The sequence below is a fragment of the Hakea prostrata genome, chromosome 1, assembly GCF_041222555.1.
Source record: "Hakea prostrata isolate BN-2017 chromosome 1, UWA_Hpros_2, whole genome shotgun sequence".
NCBI lineage: Eukaryota > Viridiplantae > Streptophyta > Magnoliopsida > Proteales > Proteaceae > Hakea > Hakea prostrata.
Genome location: NC_142600.1, coordinates 7,149,044 through 7,163,003, shown reverse-complemented (window position 1 = coordinate 7,163,003; position 13,960 = coordinate 7,149,044). Strand labels below are relative to the sequence as shown.

General features: G+C 41.5%; 1 protein-coding gene across 2 annotated transcripts; it reads left to right on the top strand.

The window, feature by feature from the left end:
* The first annotated feature begins 1,029 nt into the window (after positions 1-1,029).
* LOC149027072 (zinc finger CCCH domain-containing protein 11-like) lies at positions 1,030-13,878 on the top strand. 2 transcript variants are annotated; one of them, XM_089158859.1, is made up of 8 exons: positions 1,030-1,561; positions 1,661-1,745; positions 1,826-1,966; positions 2,051-2,139; positions 10,576-10,764; positions 10,862-10,992; positions 11,082-11,184; positions 12,942-13,878. In XM_089158859.1, the coding sequence occupies exons 1-8, from the start codon at positions 1,394-1,396 to the stop codon at positions 13,092-13,094; spliced, it is 1,059 nt and encodes a 352-aa protein (XP_089014985.1). In that variant the 5' UTR covers positions 1,030-1,393; the 3' UTR covers positions 13,095-13,878. The 2 variants fall into 2 exon arrangements, with proteins under 2 accessions (XP_089014985.1, XP_089014976.1); XM_089158850.1 differs by having other exon boundaries at positions 1,031-1,561; positions 12,918-13,878.
* Positions 13,879-13,960: the final 82 nt, after the last annotated feature.

The window sequence follows — 13,960 nt, the reverse complement described above, 5'->3', positions numbered from 1 at the left end:
TTTAAATTATACTCAACAATTTTTTAGCCCATTTAACTGGAAACTATGAAAAAAAAAAAGTTTTTATTTTATAATATTTAAAAAACTCTTTATTTTTTTATAATATTTATTTTGATAAGTTGAATAGAATCAAAAAGGGATAATTACTATTGACCCCCTGTACTTTGATTTTATTACTATTGTATCCCCTGTACTTTTCAAAATTACTAATCCAACCTTTAACTTTGTCTACATTTACTATTGCCCCCTACTGTTAAGTTCCGTTAGTTTACTGATGATGTGGCATCTTTATATTTTCTCAAAAATTCAAAAATACCCTTATACTTATTTCTTTGTTTATTTACCCTTTTGTCAAGTTACAGTAGTACCCTTGATTAACTGTGGAGAAAAAAATAACTATAATGTGTTTTATTCTAAAAAAAACCACCAAATAAAGAAAGAATGATTGCATAAAACTCAAATAGAAACCGAAGATGAAGGAAAATTGAAATCAACTCAAATTGGAAATTGAATATCACCTAATATATTTTCAAAATAAATGAAGTTTATTGAAGGTGGGAAACCAAATCGGATTTGGATTTTGCCCGTTTCATTAATTCAAAAAAAATTAAATTTAGGGTAAAATTGACATTTAATCGGGTTTTTATAAATGGGGTAACTTCGTCTTTGGATTTATTAATTTTAATGAAGGGCAAATTAGACATTACATATTCAAACTTAATGGCTACTTAACACCGTTATAAGTAAGGGGACAGCAGTAATTTTGTAAAGAACGGGGTTTTATTAGTAATAAAATCAAACTACAGGGGGCAACAGTAATTATCCCAATTAAAAAGCATTAATTTTGGTCATAAAATATACAGATTGCAAAAAACCTTTTTACAGGGATTATTAAAATTTTTCAGTTTGATTGTGTAGAAGCACACGCGACCTGGTAGCTTGGTCTATGGTGTAGGGCGTGCAGGTGTAGCATCGCATGCGACCTGGTAGCATCCTCCATCCCTAACACTTCCCTGCTAGACCCAATTTTCCAAACACAAAATCCCGCATTCGCCATCTCGCTTTTGGTTTGGGTAAGATCAAGAATTAAGATCGACGGGCTCCCCTATCTCCTGCAACCTGTACTTGTAATAAGTGGGCAGAGTCGACGGATAGATCTCGCTCCCTTCCCTCCTGCTCGATCCTCTCTGCTATCTTCCTTCGAATCCTATTTTGTAGAGGATCGAAAGTAGTATTAGGCCGCCATTACAATCGAAACAGTCGTTCTCGGTTCTGGGGACAGATTAAACAAGCAATCTTCATATTATTCTTCTGCAGCAGAAGAAACGGAAGCAGCTGGAATAGAAGTTTTAAAGCTTTTGAAGTTCTATTACTCTTTTGATGCTGATCCAATATGCCTCCTAAGCAGTCGAAAGCCGATTTAGCGAAGAAGCAGAAGGTTGTCGAAGACAAGACATTCGGACTCAAGAACAAAAACAAGAGTAAAAATGTTCAGAAATACGTTCACAGTCTCCAGCAATCCGTCCAACCAAAACCTGACGCTTCCAAGCTTGCCGCCAAGGTGCTTCATTCGTGCCTCTTTTTTTGAAAATAACCCTATTTGCATAATGCTCTGTTACTCCCGTGATTGTTCTTGCTAACCAATCAATTCGATCGGCAGAAGAAGAAGGATGAAGAGAAGGAAAGAGAGAAGGAGCTGAATGATTTGTTCAAGGTTGCTATTAGTCAGCCCAAGGTTCCAGTTGGTATGTCTTTCGCTATCTCAGCAATGGCTATATTGTCTTCAGATTTTATGCGTCGACTCTTACTGGGTAAATAATTTTAGGTGTTGATCCAAAGTCTATACTGTGTGAGTTTTTCAAAGCGGGGCAATGTGCCAAGGGTTTTAAGTGCAAGTTCTCTCACGATTTAAATGTCCAGCGAAAGGGTGAAAAGATTGATATTTACAGTGACAAGCGTGATGAAGGTAATTGATTTCACATACGCCTTCAATTACAGGTTCTTAATTCTGTTAGCACTGCGTGATTTTGATACCTGACTTCTGTATCAGGGACAATGGAGGATTGGGACGAAGAAACGCTCGCAAAGGTTGTGGAATCAAAAAACAAGGAATACAACCAGACCAAGCCAACTGAGATTGTATGTTCTCTCCCTCTCTCTGTCTGACTGATACTTATTAATAGACGATCACCATAAGTCATAGGGAACATTCTCCGTACTCTTTTATTTTTTTGTAAGAGGAAGCCGAAATAGAACACATGCAAGCACGTTTATATTTTCTTACATTTCAGTGCATAGCTTGCAGTCACCTGCATTATCTGATACCTGTGATCAATGTGACCATTTCAGTGGGAATTTGTAAATTAAGCATAAAAACTGGCCTGGAACTTTAGATGATCTTTTTAGCTGATTTGGACTTCCTTGAATTAATGTTGGCGAATTCCTCTCTTAGTTTTGACTTTGTTTCCTTTTAATGCCTCAAATATTTGTAGATTAGAACCATGATTGTGCTTTACCCCAAGGTTTGAGATTTCATATTCAGGGTTTCAACCAAAGCTCTACATGTTTTGGCTGGGCATTTTATTCAGACATCTAAGGACCACTTTGATAACCCACCAAGTGTTTATGTTTCCATAAACACCAGAAATAGTCAGAAGCAGAAACACTTTTTTCTGTGTTTGATAAAATAGTAAGGCCCTAGGGTTTTAGCAGGTTTTTTTATGTTTAAGATGTCAATTTCCATGAATACCTCTCTATAAACTCTTTCACTTAAATGTAGCTTGTGCCCAACTTTTGCTTCGAGAAACAGACGCAACAACAAATTGCTGTTGTACCAAAACTATTTCTTGAAGCAGAAATTTTCATAAATTTCAATATATGTTTAAAAAATCACTTGAAACATTAGCAAATGGTTTTCAGCCAAATTCTTTTTTTGTTTCTCGAAGTAAGAGACACCAGAAGCTGTTTCTTGGTGGGTCATCAAACACCTAAATGGTCAAATAACTATTATTTGTGTGGGAAGTTTTAGTGAAACCTCAGTTAAGCCCTTTTTAACATATTGGAAAATGGGGAAGAGTTCAAAACACTTTGGGGAGAGAAGTGTGTACGATTCAGTTTGAATCTTCACAAATCATGCTCAGATGAGGAAAATTGTTGATTTGGTTGCCTTATAGTAATTCCCAACATTTTTCCTTCAATAAATGTTGGTGTTTCGACAAAAAAATTCCAAATAAGGGAGTTCTTTTTTGGAGTTCTCCCCCTCTAGCAGGCAAAACCCGTAAAAAATCACAAATGGGTTGAAACTGCGATCCACTTTGATTAAATTCAATATTCATTGTTTTGTACAAAAACTGAGCTGAAACAGAAATTTTGGTCAAAACTCCACATGCCTACTGAGTTCACCCAGTTTTATCTCTATTGTTATTGATACCGAGATTGCAGATCGCAGTGGTTTCATCTGAGATTACAAACTATGGCTTTTCCCCAACTATTAAGTTTGAATTTTACACAAATCATGCTCAAATGAGGCAAATTGTTGATTTCATTTCCTTATAGTAATTCCGAATATTCGAGAAAATTTTCCAAATCAAGGCATTCTTTTTTGGAGTTCTCCCCCTCTAGCAGGCAAAACCCATCAAAACTCACCAATGGGTCGAAATTGTGATCCTTTTTTATTAAAACAATACTTTAATATGCATTGTTTTGTACCAAAACTGAGCTGAAACAGAAACTTTGGTCAAAACCCCACATGCCTATTGAGCCACAGCCAGTTTCATTTCTACTGTCATTGATACCAAAATCTTTTGCGGATCGCAATGGTTTCATCTGAGATTATGAACTATGGTTTGAGAAGGAATAGCTTGTTCATTCTGCTTTAGGTATGTTGGATGTGCTTTGTTCATGGTGATAAGGTAAAGCCTTCTTAAACTTGCAAGGAGACTTTGGACTATATCTATTACTCGCTGTAGTTTCTTGGTTTCCATCAATATTTCTAACTTTATGTGGGCTTTGATGTTTATTTCAAATTGGGAGATTTCCTATATGGTAGGCTTTGGGTCTCTAGAGAGGAGCTAGGCACTAGGGTTTTTTCAAGGATTATTAAGATCACCATCAGATATGGTTTACTGATGTTGTGCTTGATTGGTTGGACAATCGTGAGCCACCTTGGCATCCCAAACCAAGGTTTGATTCTAAACCTGTTTTCTGATCTGGCAAGGCCTACTATTTTAGTGTGGATGCTATCTTTTATTTCATTTGGATGGGTAGACGTAGGTTTTTTTTTTAGCTTCTACTTCGGTTAGTTTCTTCTTTTTAGTTGGTTATCAATTTTTTTTTTGGATGAATAAATAAATATATAAACAACAAGGAAACAAGAATACAAGGTCTTTAAGCAAAAGACCAAAAGGAAGAGCTAAGGCCCTAGGAAACAACAATGAGCCTGTTTCTTGGGGAACATCAACAAGGGGATGGGGAATGGCTAACAGTCTAGAAGAAACATTAAAATAGATGGCATTCCAAATCCTATCTATAGAGTGGGATTTGGACCATCTTCTAAGATTGCACTCCCACCAAAGGTGATGAATGGAGGCACAATACACTAGCTTACCAATTCGATCACAAATGGAGGTACTTGCAAAGTTTCTCAAAATCCAAGACCAATCACGGGAAAACCCTAAGGAATGCCTCGAATGGGACCAAATGGAAGCTTAGGCTTTTCCCCAGAGCAATCTGGAGAAAGGGCAAGAAAAAAAGAGGTGATCCAGGTCTTCCAATCCATTCCAACAAAGGATGCAATTGGGGCTGACTGGGATATGGAGGCCAATAAGGAAGGGATGGGTGGGGAGAGCAAGGTTAAGGGCTCTCCAAAGGGTTAGAGAGTGACGGGGGATGAAGCTTTTGAACTAGACCAAGAGGGGGCAGGGGGCTTGGGGCTGTGGGCACAGAGGAGGTTCTAGGCTGAGGAAGTGGAGAAGGTTTTGGTGGGGGAAGGCAACCAAACTGTTAGGTCACATGAGGAACTAGAGATAGGGGGAAGAGACTCCCAAACCTGTGTGACTATGGGAAGGGGTGCCGGGGACCAAGTGCCTTTCAAGATGAAAGTAGACAAGGGAGCGGATTTGGGGATACAGGTGTCGTACTTAGTGCGGGGACCGAAATGATTGAAGAGTATTCCCATCGGATGCCACGCTGGTCTAGCCAAAAGAAAATGGACGAACCGGAAGCAATGGATGTGGAAATAGCAGAGATGGCGTGGGGACACAGCAAGAGAATTTTCCTTCAAACCCATGAAGGATTGGACGGCATTGAAGCAGTCCAGAAGGAATCGGATCGGAGGAGGTAAGAATAGACCCACTTAACCCAAATGGAATCATGCTTTAAGGCAATTTTCCAGATGAGCTTGAGAAGGCAAGCCATTTTAACATTAGAGATCCGGCAAATACCCAGGCCTCCTTTAGAGGTAGGACGACATAAGGACGACCAACTAACCGGATGGATGAAGCGAGATGATTCTTGCCCTTTCCACAGAAAGGCATAAAACAAGGATTCCATTGCCTGGATTGTTGATTTGGGGATGTAGAATATTCCGCACCAATAGAGATAGGAAGATTGGAGGACTGAGCGGATGAAGACCACCCTGCCAGCAAAGGATAGAAGCTTGCCTTTCCAGAGCTGAAGCTTCTTGCGGATATGATCGAGCATAGGGAGGCAGTGGTGGCGAGTGAGCCTACCAGGGGGAAAACCAAGATAGACCATAGGAAAGCCTTTTTTAGCCTATTTACTAGGACCTTAGAGATGAATTTGTAGAAAAAGTGGGATGGAAATCAGAGTGAAAGGATGCTCCTTGCTTCTTGGGAATGAGGCAAAGGAAGGTTTGGTTGATGGACGAGAGATGAGAAGGGTTAAAGAAGAAGCTACAGATGGCATGGACAAGGTCTTGTTAAATGAAATCCCAAGGGGCAAGGGAAAAGCCCATGCTAAAGCCATCGGGGCCCGGAGCCTTATTAGGCTGTTGGGACCGGATGGCCAAGAGGATCTCTTCCGAGGAAGGGATAGCACTGAGGGAGGGGATGATAGCCGGGTCAATGAATTTATTGATGAGATTGGAGGGGAGAGGGGAGAGGGGAGAGGGGAGGAAGGGAAGGCGGAGAAAGAAGGTTAGAGAAGGAGACTATCTCTTCCTTGATACTGGTGGGGTCGGAGATGCAAGTCCCATTGCTAGTGACAAGGGAGGGGATGGAGTTGAAGTTATTTCGGGCTTTGAGGGATTGGTGGAAGTGGGCAGAATTGGCTTCAAGCCACTTGATTCTATCTTTCTTGCAGAGGAAGCTTTCTCCAGAGTATAAGAGGGAAGAAAGCTCAAAGGAGAGGGATTTCTCATCATCGGCAAGGAAAGGATTGGAGGGATCATTTTGAAGTAGAGATTGGATGTGGTGAAGATTCGAGCGACAGGAGTCGACTCTGGAAGAGATATTGCCAAAAATAAACGAGTTCTAGGAGCGAAGAGCTTCCTTGGTGTTGCAGAGCTTACGAGCAAAGGCAATAAGAGGGAGAGCGTGGCAGTGGACAGGGTTGGCTCAAGCTTCAAGAACTGTGGGCATGAAGGAAGGGCTCGATGTCCACATGTTAAAGAATTTAAAAGGCTTTGGGCCAAAGGAAGCAGGAGGGGAAAGGTGGACAAGACAAGGGGAGTTGTCAAAAAGGATGGAGCTAGAGAAGGAGGCATGGGAGGGAGGGAAGGATGATAGCCAAGAAGCGTTAACTAGAAATCGATCAAGCTTAGAGGCTATCCTGGCCGGACTCGAATGTCGATTATGCCAAGTGAGGGGATGGTCTGACCAACGAAGGTCGGCAATACCCAAATCATCAATGCAAGCATTGAAATCTCCAACAGCAACAGGATCTAGAGTGGAGCCTCCGACATGGTCATGGGAATAACGGATGATATTGAAATCCTTGCCAATACCCTAGGGGAGATTAGGGGAGAGAGAAGAGATAAAGTGGAAATGGATCCGATCAGCAGCATGATTGAATTCGTATATGACGGAGAGGAGGAAGGGGGGGAGAGATTAGGGAGAATATTGAGATGAATGAGCTGGGGGAGGATCTAAGGAGGGATATTTGGACTCTCGATGGATCCCAAAGAATCTAGATACGACCATTGTTGGAGGAGGAGGACTTAGAGAGGAAAGACCAAAAGGGGGCAATAGACTAGGCAATCTGATGGGAATTCTCCAATTGAACATGGGTTTTAAGAAGGGCATAAAGGGGGACTTTAGTAGACTTGATGGTATTCCTAACCTCAGCTTGCTTTGCAAGAGAATTGAGGCCTCTAATATTCCAAATAAAGAACTCAAACATTTGAGACATATGGGGTAGGGGCATCAACTTCGCTGTTGGGGTAAGGGCGAGGGGAGGGGGGAATTGACACTTGAGGAGAAGGGATTGATGTGTGGAGTCTCAAGAGGAGATGGGGTTTCAAAAATGTCTGAGTCAATGGAGGAGTTGGAGGATGGGGAGCTTGGTTCATGTTTTAAAGGGGAGTTCACAGGAGAAAAATGGTGGTCTGGGTCTCGGGTAGGGAGGTGGCTTATTGAAGGAGAAAGAGGATGGGGTGAAGGGCCGAGTCTTAGGGGCAGTGGGTTTGGCGGGAGACGAGGGGTTTGAGGGATTAGAAAAGTTTGTGGGAAAAGAGGGCCCACGAAGAGGTATTGTTGGAAGCCCAAAGTTGGTGCTGAGGTTAAGCCCATGAGCGTTGGGCTTAGGAAGGGAGAGGGTATTAAGGCTACGGGCGGAGGAAATAAGAGAAGTGGGCTTGGGCCGGCGGGTTAAGTTGTAGGGGTCAGGTTTAGAGGATAAGAGGGTTAGAGGCGGTAAGGGCACAGGTGGTATTTCAATTAAAGGTGAAAAAGATAAAGAGGGTTTAGCGGGGATGAGGTTTGATGCAGGTCACGAGTCGGTTATAGGTGAAGGCTGCAGGGGAACAGAGGTTATCCGGTTTTGGGGTTTCGAGAATGGTATGGATAGTGATCACTTTACCTGGAGCCAGCTTTTCAGGCGATTGAACTTTCGAAGCAGTAGCAATGGTTAGCGTAAGTGCAGCGACTTTGGTGGCAGCGGCAGGAGTGGCAGAACAGTTCGCCTTTTTGACAATTGCAGTGGAGACTGTTTGATTTGCAGGTCTTTGCAGGCAGAGTCTCAAAGAGGTGCAGTTGCTTCGGGAGTATTCAGCAGGGCTTCGGATGTCGGCAGCGGCAGGTTTTTACTCTTTCTTCTGTTTCTCCGATAAGTATAGGCCGGAGAAGATTTCGGAGCTTCAAATTTTTCGGTGATAGAATCAGGCTTAGATGTCTTTGAAACAGTATTTTTTCCAGCAAATCTATTATTCTTTGAGGGGATTTAGGAATTAGAGCCATCATCTCAGTTGGGGACGATTCATTGATCAACGAAGTTGCAGGCAGGGTTTGTGAGGCAGTAGGGGCAGATGCAAGAGTTGTAGCTGAGCATGAGGTATCTTTGTGACCAAACGACGAGCAAAGGCAGCAGCGGCAAGGAATCCAATCGTACACTATAACATGTTCATAACACAGACCAAAGTCGTCGGTGATAGAGACAAAATGCCGGAAGGGGTTTGGTTGCAGAGAAATCCACACAAATGCGAGCGTACGAAAGTCTTTCCATCTTGAGAAGTCTTACTGTCGGTTCGCAGAGGCTTACCAATTGTAACCCAATATGAATGAGACAATCACTATTCCAAGACTCAAGAGGTAAACCAAGGAGGTTGATCCACAGGGGAAGAGAGTTGAAGTCGACTTTGCGGAGAGGAGAGGAGGGAGAACCAAGGCTTAATGAAGATTTGGGACTTCCCAACAGACCAGGGAGATCCTTCAGGGCTCGGGTATGGCAATCCAAAGAGGAGAAGTTGAAGAGGAAGATTCCATACTCTAGCAGGTAAGTTTCCATAAGACCCAGAGCATTCCATTGTTTTGCAAGAGAGGTTTTCAGTTTATTAAGGGGGGGTACAGGGCCAGTTCCAACTGGCCAATGATGGCTGACTTCCATCAATTAATACCAGGTGCAGTGGAAGAGGAGGGGCAGTGAGCAGAGGGGTGAGTGAGGCTGTTTGAGACAGGGGGGACAAAAGAGAGGCTAAGGTTTTCGGATGATGGGTTTTGTTTAGTGAAGAGGGAATTCCAAGCTTCGGGGGGGGGGGGGGAAGAATGGAAGGCAATGGGGAGTTGGGGAGAGATGGGGCAGTGGGTTGGGGATCCATTTATTCAGGGGAGGAACGCTGGAGAAGACAACCAGAGCCACATCTCCCTCTCTTCCAAGAAAATTTTCAATCACCCCAGAATTTTTTTACATAGAGGAGCAGAAGGGATTCGAACCTGGAACATAGAGGTTACCAAAACACTATAGTTTTCAGTTACTCTATAGTGTTTCGTCCCTGGCTCTTGGCAGGCAGTCAACAATACCTGATTTTCAATATAGTTGGATTTCTATTAAGCAAGAGAGTCCTCTTTATATTTCTCTGTAATAAATAGGAGAACACATAATTGAATATTGAATGAAAATGTGAATGAAATGAGTTTGCTCACAGTAGTGACTGCGTGCTTTGCTGGATGTGTTGTTTGACCACTGCTACCCATCTTCTTCTTTCTCTATTCCAAGGTCATTTCTGAATGTCTTCACAGACCCTCGGTAGTCAGTACCCTGTTCAGCAATGCTGTCAGAACCTTGCGAAAATTGACTGGACTTCTCATTTTCTTTGAGTGTCTTCACCTCAGTGGTCAGTACCCTGTTCGGCAATGCTGTCAGAACCTTGCAAAAATTGACTGAACTTCTCTGTGTTACATCTCAAGTGTGGGGTTTATACTTGCCTACCTGGAGCAACTTTGATTCTAGGACTTCATGCCCTAAAGTCCTTGTTGAAGATAGAATCCGATCTGGTTCCTCCTCTGGTGGTACTCCACTGGAATTGTCTTCACTGTCTGTCCCCAATTTCAGATCTCGCCAATCGATTGCTTGTAGAATCTTGGGTCTATTTCTTGCTTGAATCAGCAGACCTGGGCACTGAGATTTTGTTCGCGAAATTGCAGGGAGAACCCTCATATTAGGGAGTTTTATTTGCTGGAGTGGTTGACTACCTCTCCCACTTAGCGAGTTATGCGAGGTTGATGGAGACTTAAGTCTTTAAAGTAAGGACAAGTTCCCTGATGTGATTCTGTTTGTCCCTAATTCAAGTGTGTTCCGATTCCAAGAATACCCCCCCTAATTTAAGTGTTCCGATTCTAAGAATAACTCCCTTTCATTAACATGTTATACATCATTCGCTTGTTTCCTTCTTTCTAGTTGATTCTACAACCTCCTAAAGCATGCTAACCTACAGCCAAACAAAACGTAATCAACCTCAAATCAGCATGTATTTAATCACTGGTCCATATAATTGTTCAACATTTCAGGCTTTTGATTTTTCTTTTTTTTTTCCCCCACGACTGGTAGTTCTTTCAATGGTGATAGTAGTTGGCTGTTATTAGAAAGTATGATCACAATTCTCAAAGTCATGGTTATATGCAGGTTTGTAAACACTTTCTGGAAGCAGTGGAGAAGAAACAATATGGTTGGTTCTGGGTTTGTCCTAATGGTGGTAAAGAGTGCCATTATAGACATGCTCTTCCTCCTGGATATGTGTTAAAATCTCAAATGAAAGCTTTGTTAGAGGAAGAGGCTGAAAAGTTATCGATTGAGGAAGAGATAGAGAATCAGGTAGATGGAATTTGCTTTCTGCTATTAGTTCTACTGTTCTATCCTAGATTTTGAATTTATTAAACTAGTTCCAACTAGTGTGATATTTTGGTGATAGCGTTCAAAAGTAGCAACTACAACCCCGTTGACTCCTGCACTCTTCATGGAATGGAAGAAGAAGAAGATGGAAGAAAAGGAAGCTGGTCTTGCTGCACAGAGGGCTGAGAGAGCTAAGAATGACCGCATGAGGTATTGTTTTCTTTGTTTATTAGAAAATGTCGAATGCATTTCATCTAATGAAAAGCTATCAAATAATCTGAAATTTTCATCTGTTTCAGTGGCCGTGAGCTGTTTCTCTCAGACGCTAGCTTGTTTGTGGATGATGTGGAGGCCTACGAGAAGTACCAGAGAGAAGAAGAATCAGAAGCTGCTGAACAGAAGGTAATCGTTCACTCTTTCCTAAAATGTTGTAAATGAAGTGCCTGGATTAGAAAATTGTTAATGTTTATTATCTAGCACCTTTTAAGGTACCTAAATTTGCTTGTATTAGGGAAATTTAGGGAGATTATACATTGAAATGGAACCAAGTTGGATATCCAATTCTGCTAGATTGGTGGGAAATTATTTCTCTAGTTTTTGGTTCCTGCATTGATGGTTGGCCTATATATTCTGGACTATCACCAGACCACTGCTTGTTGAATACATTCCTGTACTTTAAGATGACTTTCTTATGTGTTCAAACAGGAGTTACAGGACATGTCAACTTCCCTGATATGTACTTTAGGAACATTATTGATTAATGTTGTTCAGGCTTTCTTCATTTCCACGTAAAATTTCCTCTGTGCATGGTTTTTTCCTCCAAAAATAATGAAGCATATGAAAGTGAAGTAGTATGGGCTTTTTCCCTTCTTCTTTCTTCTCCAATAATCGGGATGGTCACTTATGCAGTACTAGCCAGTTATGTTTCATGTAGTGGGTAGTGAGCCCTTGATAGGACAAACTGAGAAAGGGAGGCAGAAAGGAAGGAGGCTTCCCACCCACCCCCCCCTTTCTCTAACATGCTATCGACATATCTCATCCATCTCCAGTGTCTCCATATAGACATCTTTTTTTTCTTCCAATAATTGGGGTGGTCACTTATGCAGTACTAGCCAGTTATGTTTCATGTAGTGGGTAGTGAGCCCTTGATAGGACAAACTGAGAAAGGGAGGCAGAAAGGAAGGAGGCTTCCCCCCCCCCCCTTCTCTAACATGCTATTGACTTATCTCATCCATCTCCAGTGTCTCCATATAGACATGCATTAGCCTTGGGTTCTGTTTTCCCTTTCCAATGATTATTAGTATAGCAATCTTTTCTGCATTAGCCTTTGGGTAGATTGTTCTGTTTTCCCTTCCCAGTGAGTATTAGTGTAGCAATCTTTTCTGTGAAGCAACTGCAATCCTCTTTAGCAAGTTATTCCCGAGTTCCTTCGAATTACTAGCATCGTATCATTGGCCTTGGAAAGCCCAAAATGCCTAGGAATTACATAGGTGCATCGACTCCACTAGTTATGATATCCTGACATTCTTTTTTCTATAATTATATGGCTTTTTAGGGGTATGTGATGCTGGAATGAGTCAGACAGGGATCTACTTATATTAAAACATATAAGCACTTAGTTTTGTATTATAGTTATTTATTAATCCCAAGGCTGGAAAATTTATCATTTTGTAGGTTATCTTGTCTATTTTACTCTTGATTTCTGTTACTTTTGTGGTATTATGTATTTTTATGTTCAAACTTTGTGAATGTGTTTCTTTTCTTCTTTCCCCCCGCCCTCTCCTTTTCTTTTTGGCTGAATGTTTTACACCTGATTTATATTATTAGCTTTTTGGAGCATGTCTGTAGTGCCAAATACATACCCCTACAAGGCAGGGTAATTGAATGGATTGGAATGCACTTGATGTGATCCTCTTGAGGCATTTGCATGTCTAACATTTGTGTACAGCTTGAAATTCTTTTTACAAATTCCTGGAAGGGTGACGGGATTGTCATTAGCCTGTTTAGGTGTGGCATCATGCACACCAGCTTTCCATTTATGGGCCCACCTATATGATCTACATGAGCGTAAATTAAAAGTTGGCATGTACAGCCTTCACTTTTAGCCATTAGCTTATTGTCCGAGTTGAATTCAGGTTAAAGATGAATCTACCTCCCAGGCACCAAGCACTTCGACAGCTACGGCTGCTGATGCTGAAGTTCTTCCTGATGACGACGATGATGACGAATTGGACATGGATGAGTTAAATGAGCTAGAAGCAAGCCTTTCAAGAACATCCATTCAGATCCGAGAGCCAGGCATTGAAGCTTAATCTTGAGAAAGAGGGTATATTGCAGTAGGCGGTGGCAAAGCATCTTTGCGACTCACATATGACCATCACTGGCAGCAACCCTGCTATGAGTTATCCAGCAGGATCCCAGAGGGACTGAGCAGGCACCCTGTGAGAATTGTATCAATGAATGTCATAGGAATTTTTTTAATGTTAACCAGGCTTATTTTTGGTGCATTTTCGTCCTCCGTTATTTTGAGCATTTGGTAATAATTATTCAATGCGTGTCATGGAGTCTGAATTTTGAATGCGAGGTATTCTCAGGCTACTAGTTTTGAAGGGGCAGGGTTGATGGTAAGGTTTATTGTGGAACCAAAATGAAATGGTATTTATCAAATATCATGTACTTGCAAAGTTGCAACTCATCCTCTCTTCTTCTTTTTCCCTGCGTGTGTACGCGCATCTTATTCAGTAATTTATCCTTTGTCACAGTTTCTCCTCCCAAATCTGTTTTGAGGTGAATTGGCATTCAGAATTACAAAGATCCGAGTTTGGAATGTTACTGAAATCATTTGTCTGATGGGATTTTGGTTTAGGCTGATTGATATAGTAGTCCCACTAACACTGGTATTTTCTCCATGATTCTACCTGGAGTCAATGTGATGGTTAATCTGTAGGGTCTTCAATATAAGCTAAATTCTTTATCAATAGTAAAGTTCGAGATTCCACAAATTCTTTGTTATGGATTAGAAACCCAAATATCAACTGAAACCAAGCTTATTCCTGCAGTCGGCTTGCAGAAACTCAAAAGATCAACTGAATCCTATCTTATTTCCACTAATCAAGTTTTTCCTGGGCTATGATAAACCCCTCAGAGGCTCCTACACCTCCTAAAATCCAGGAAAATA

Bases quoted from the DNA above. Each gene is read 5' to 3' on its own strand.
- LOC149027072 (XM_089158850.1), top strand. From the start codon at position 1,394: ATGCCTCCTAAGCAGTCGAAAGCCGATTTAGCGAAGAAGCAGAAGGTT. The intron at 1,562-1,660 runs GTGCTTCATTCG...TTCGATCGGCAG, and splicing joins CTTCCAAGCTTGCCGCCAAG to AAGAAGAAGGATGAAGAGAA. The intron at 11,185-12,917 runs GTAATCGTTCAC...AGTTGAATTCAG, and splicing joins CAGAAGCTGCTGAACAGAAG to GTTAAAGATGAATCTACCTC.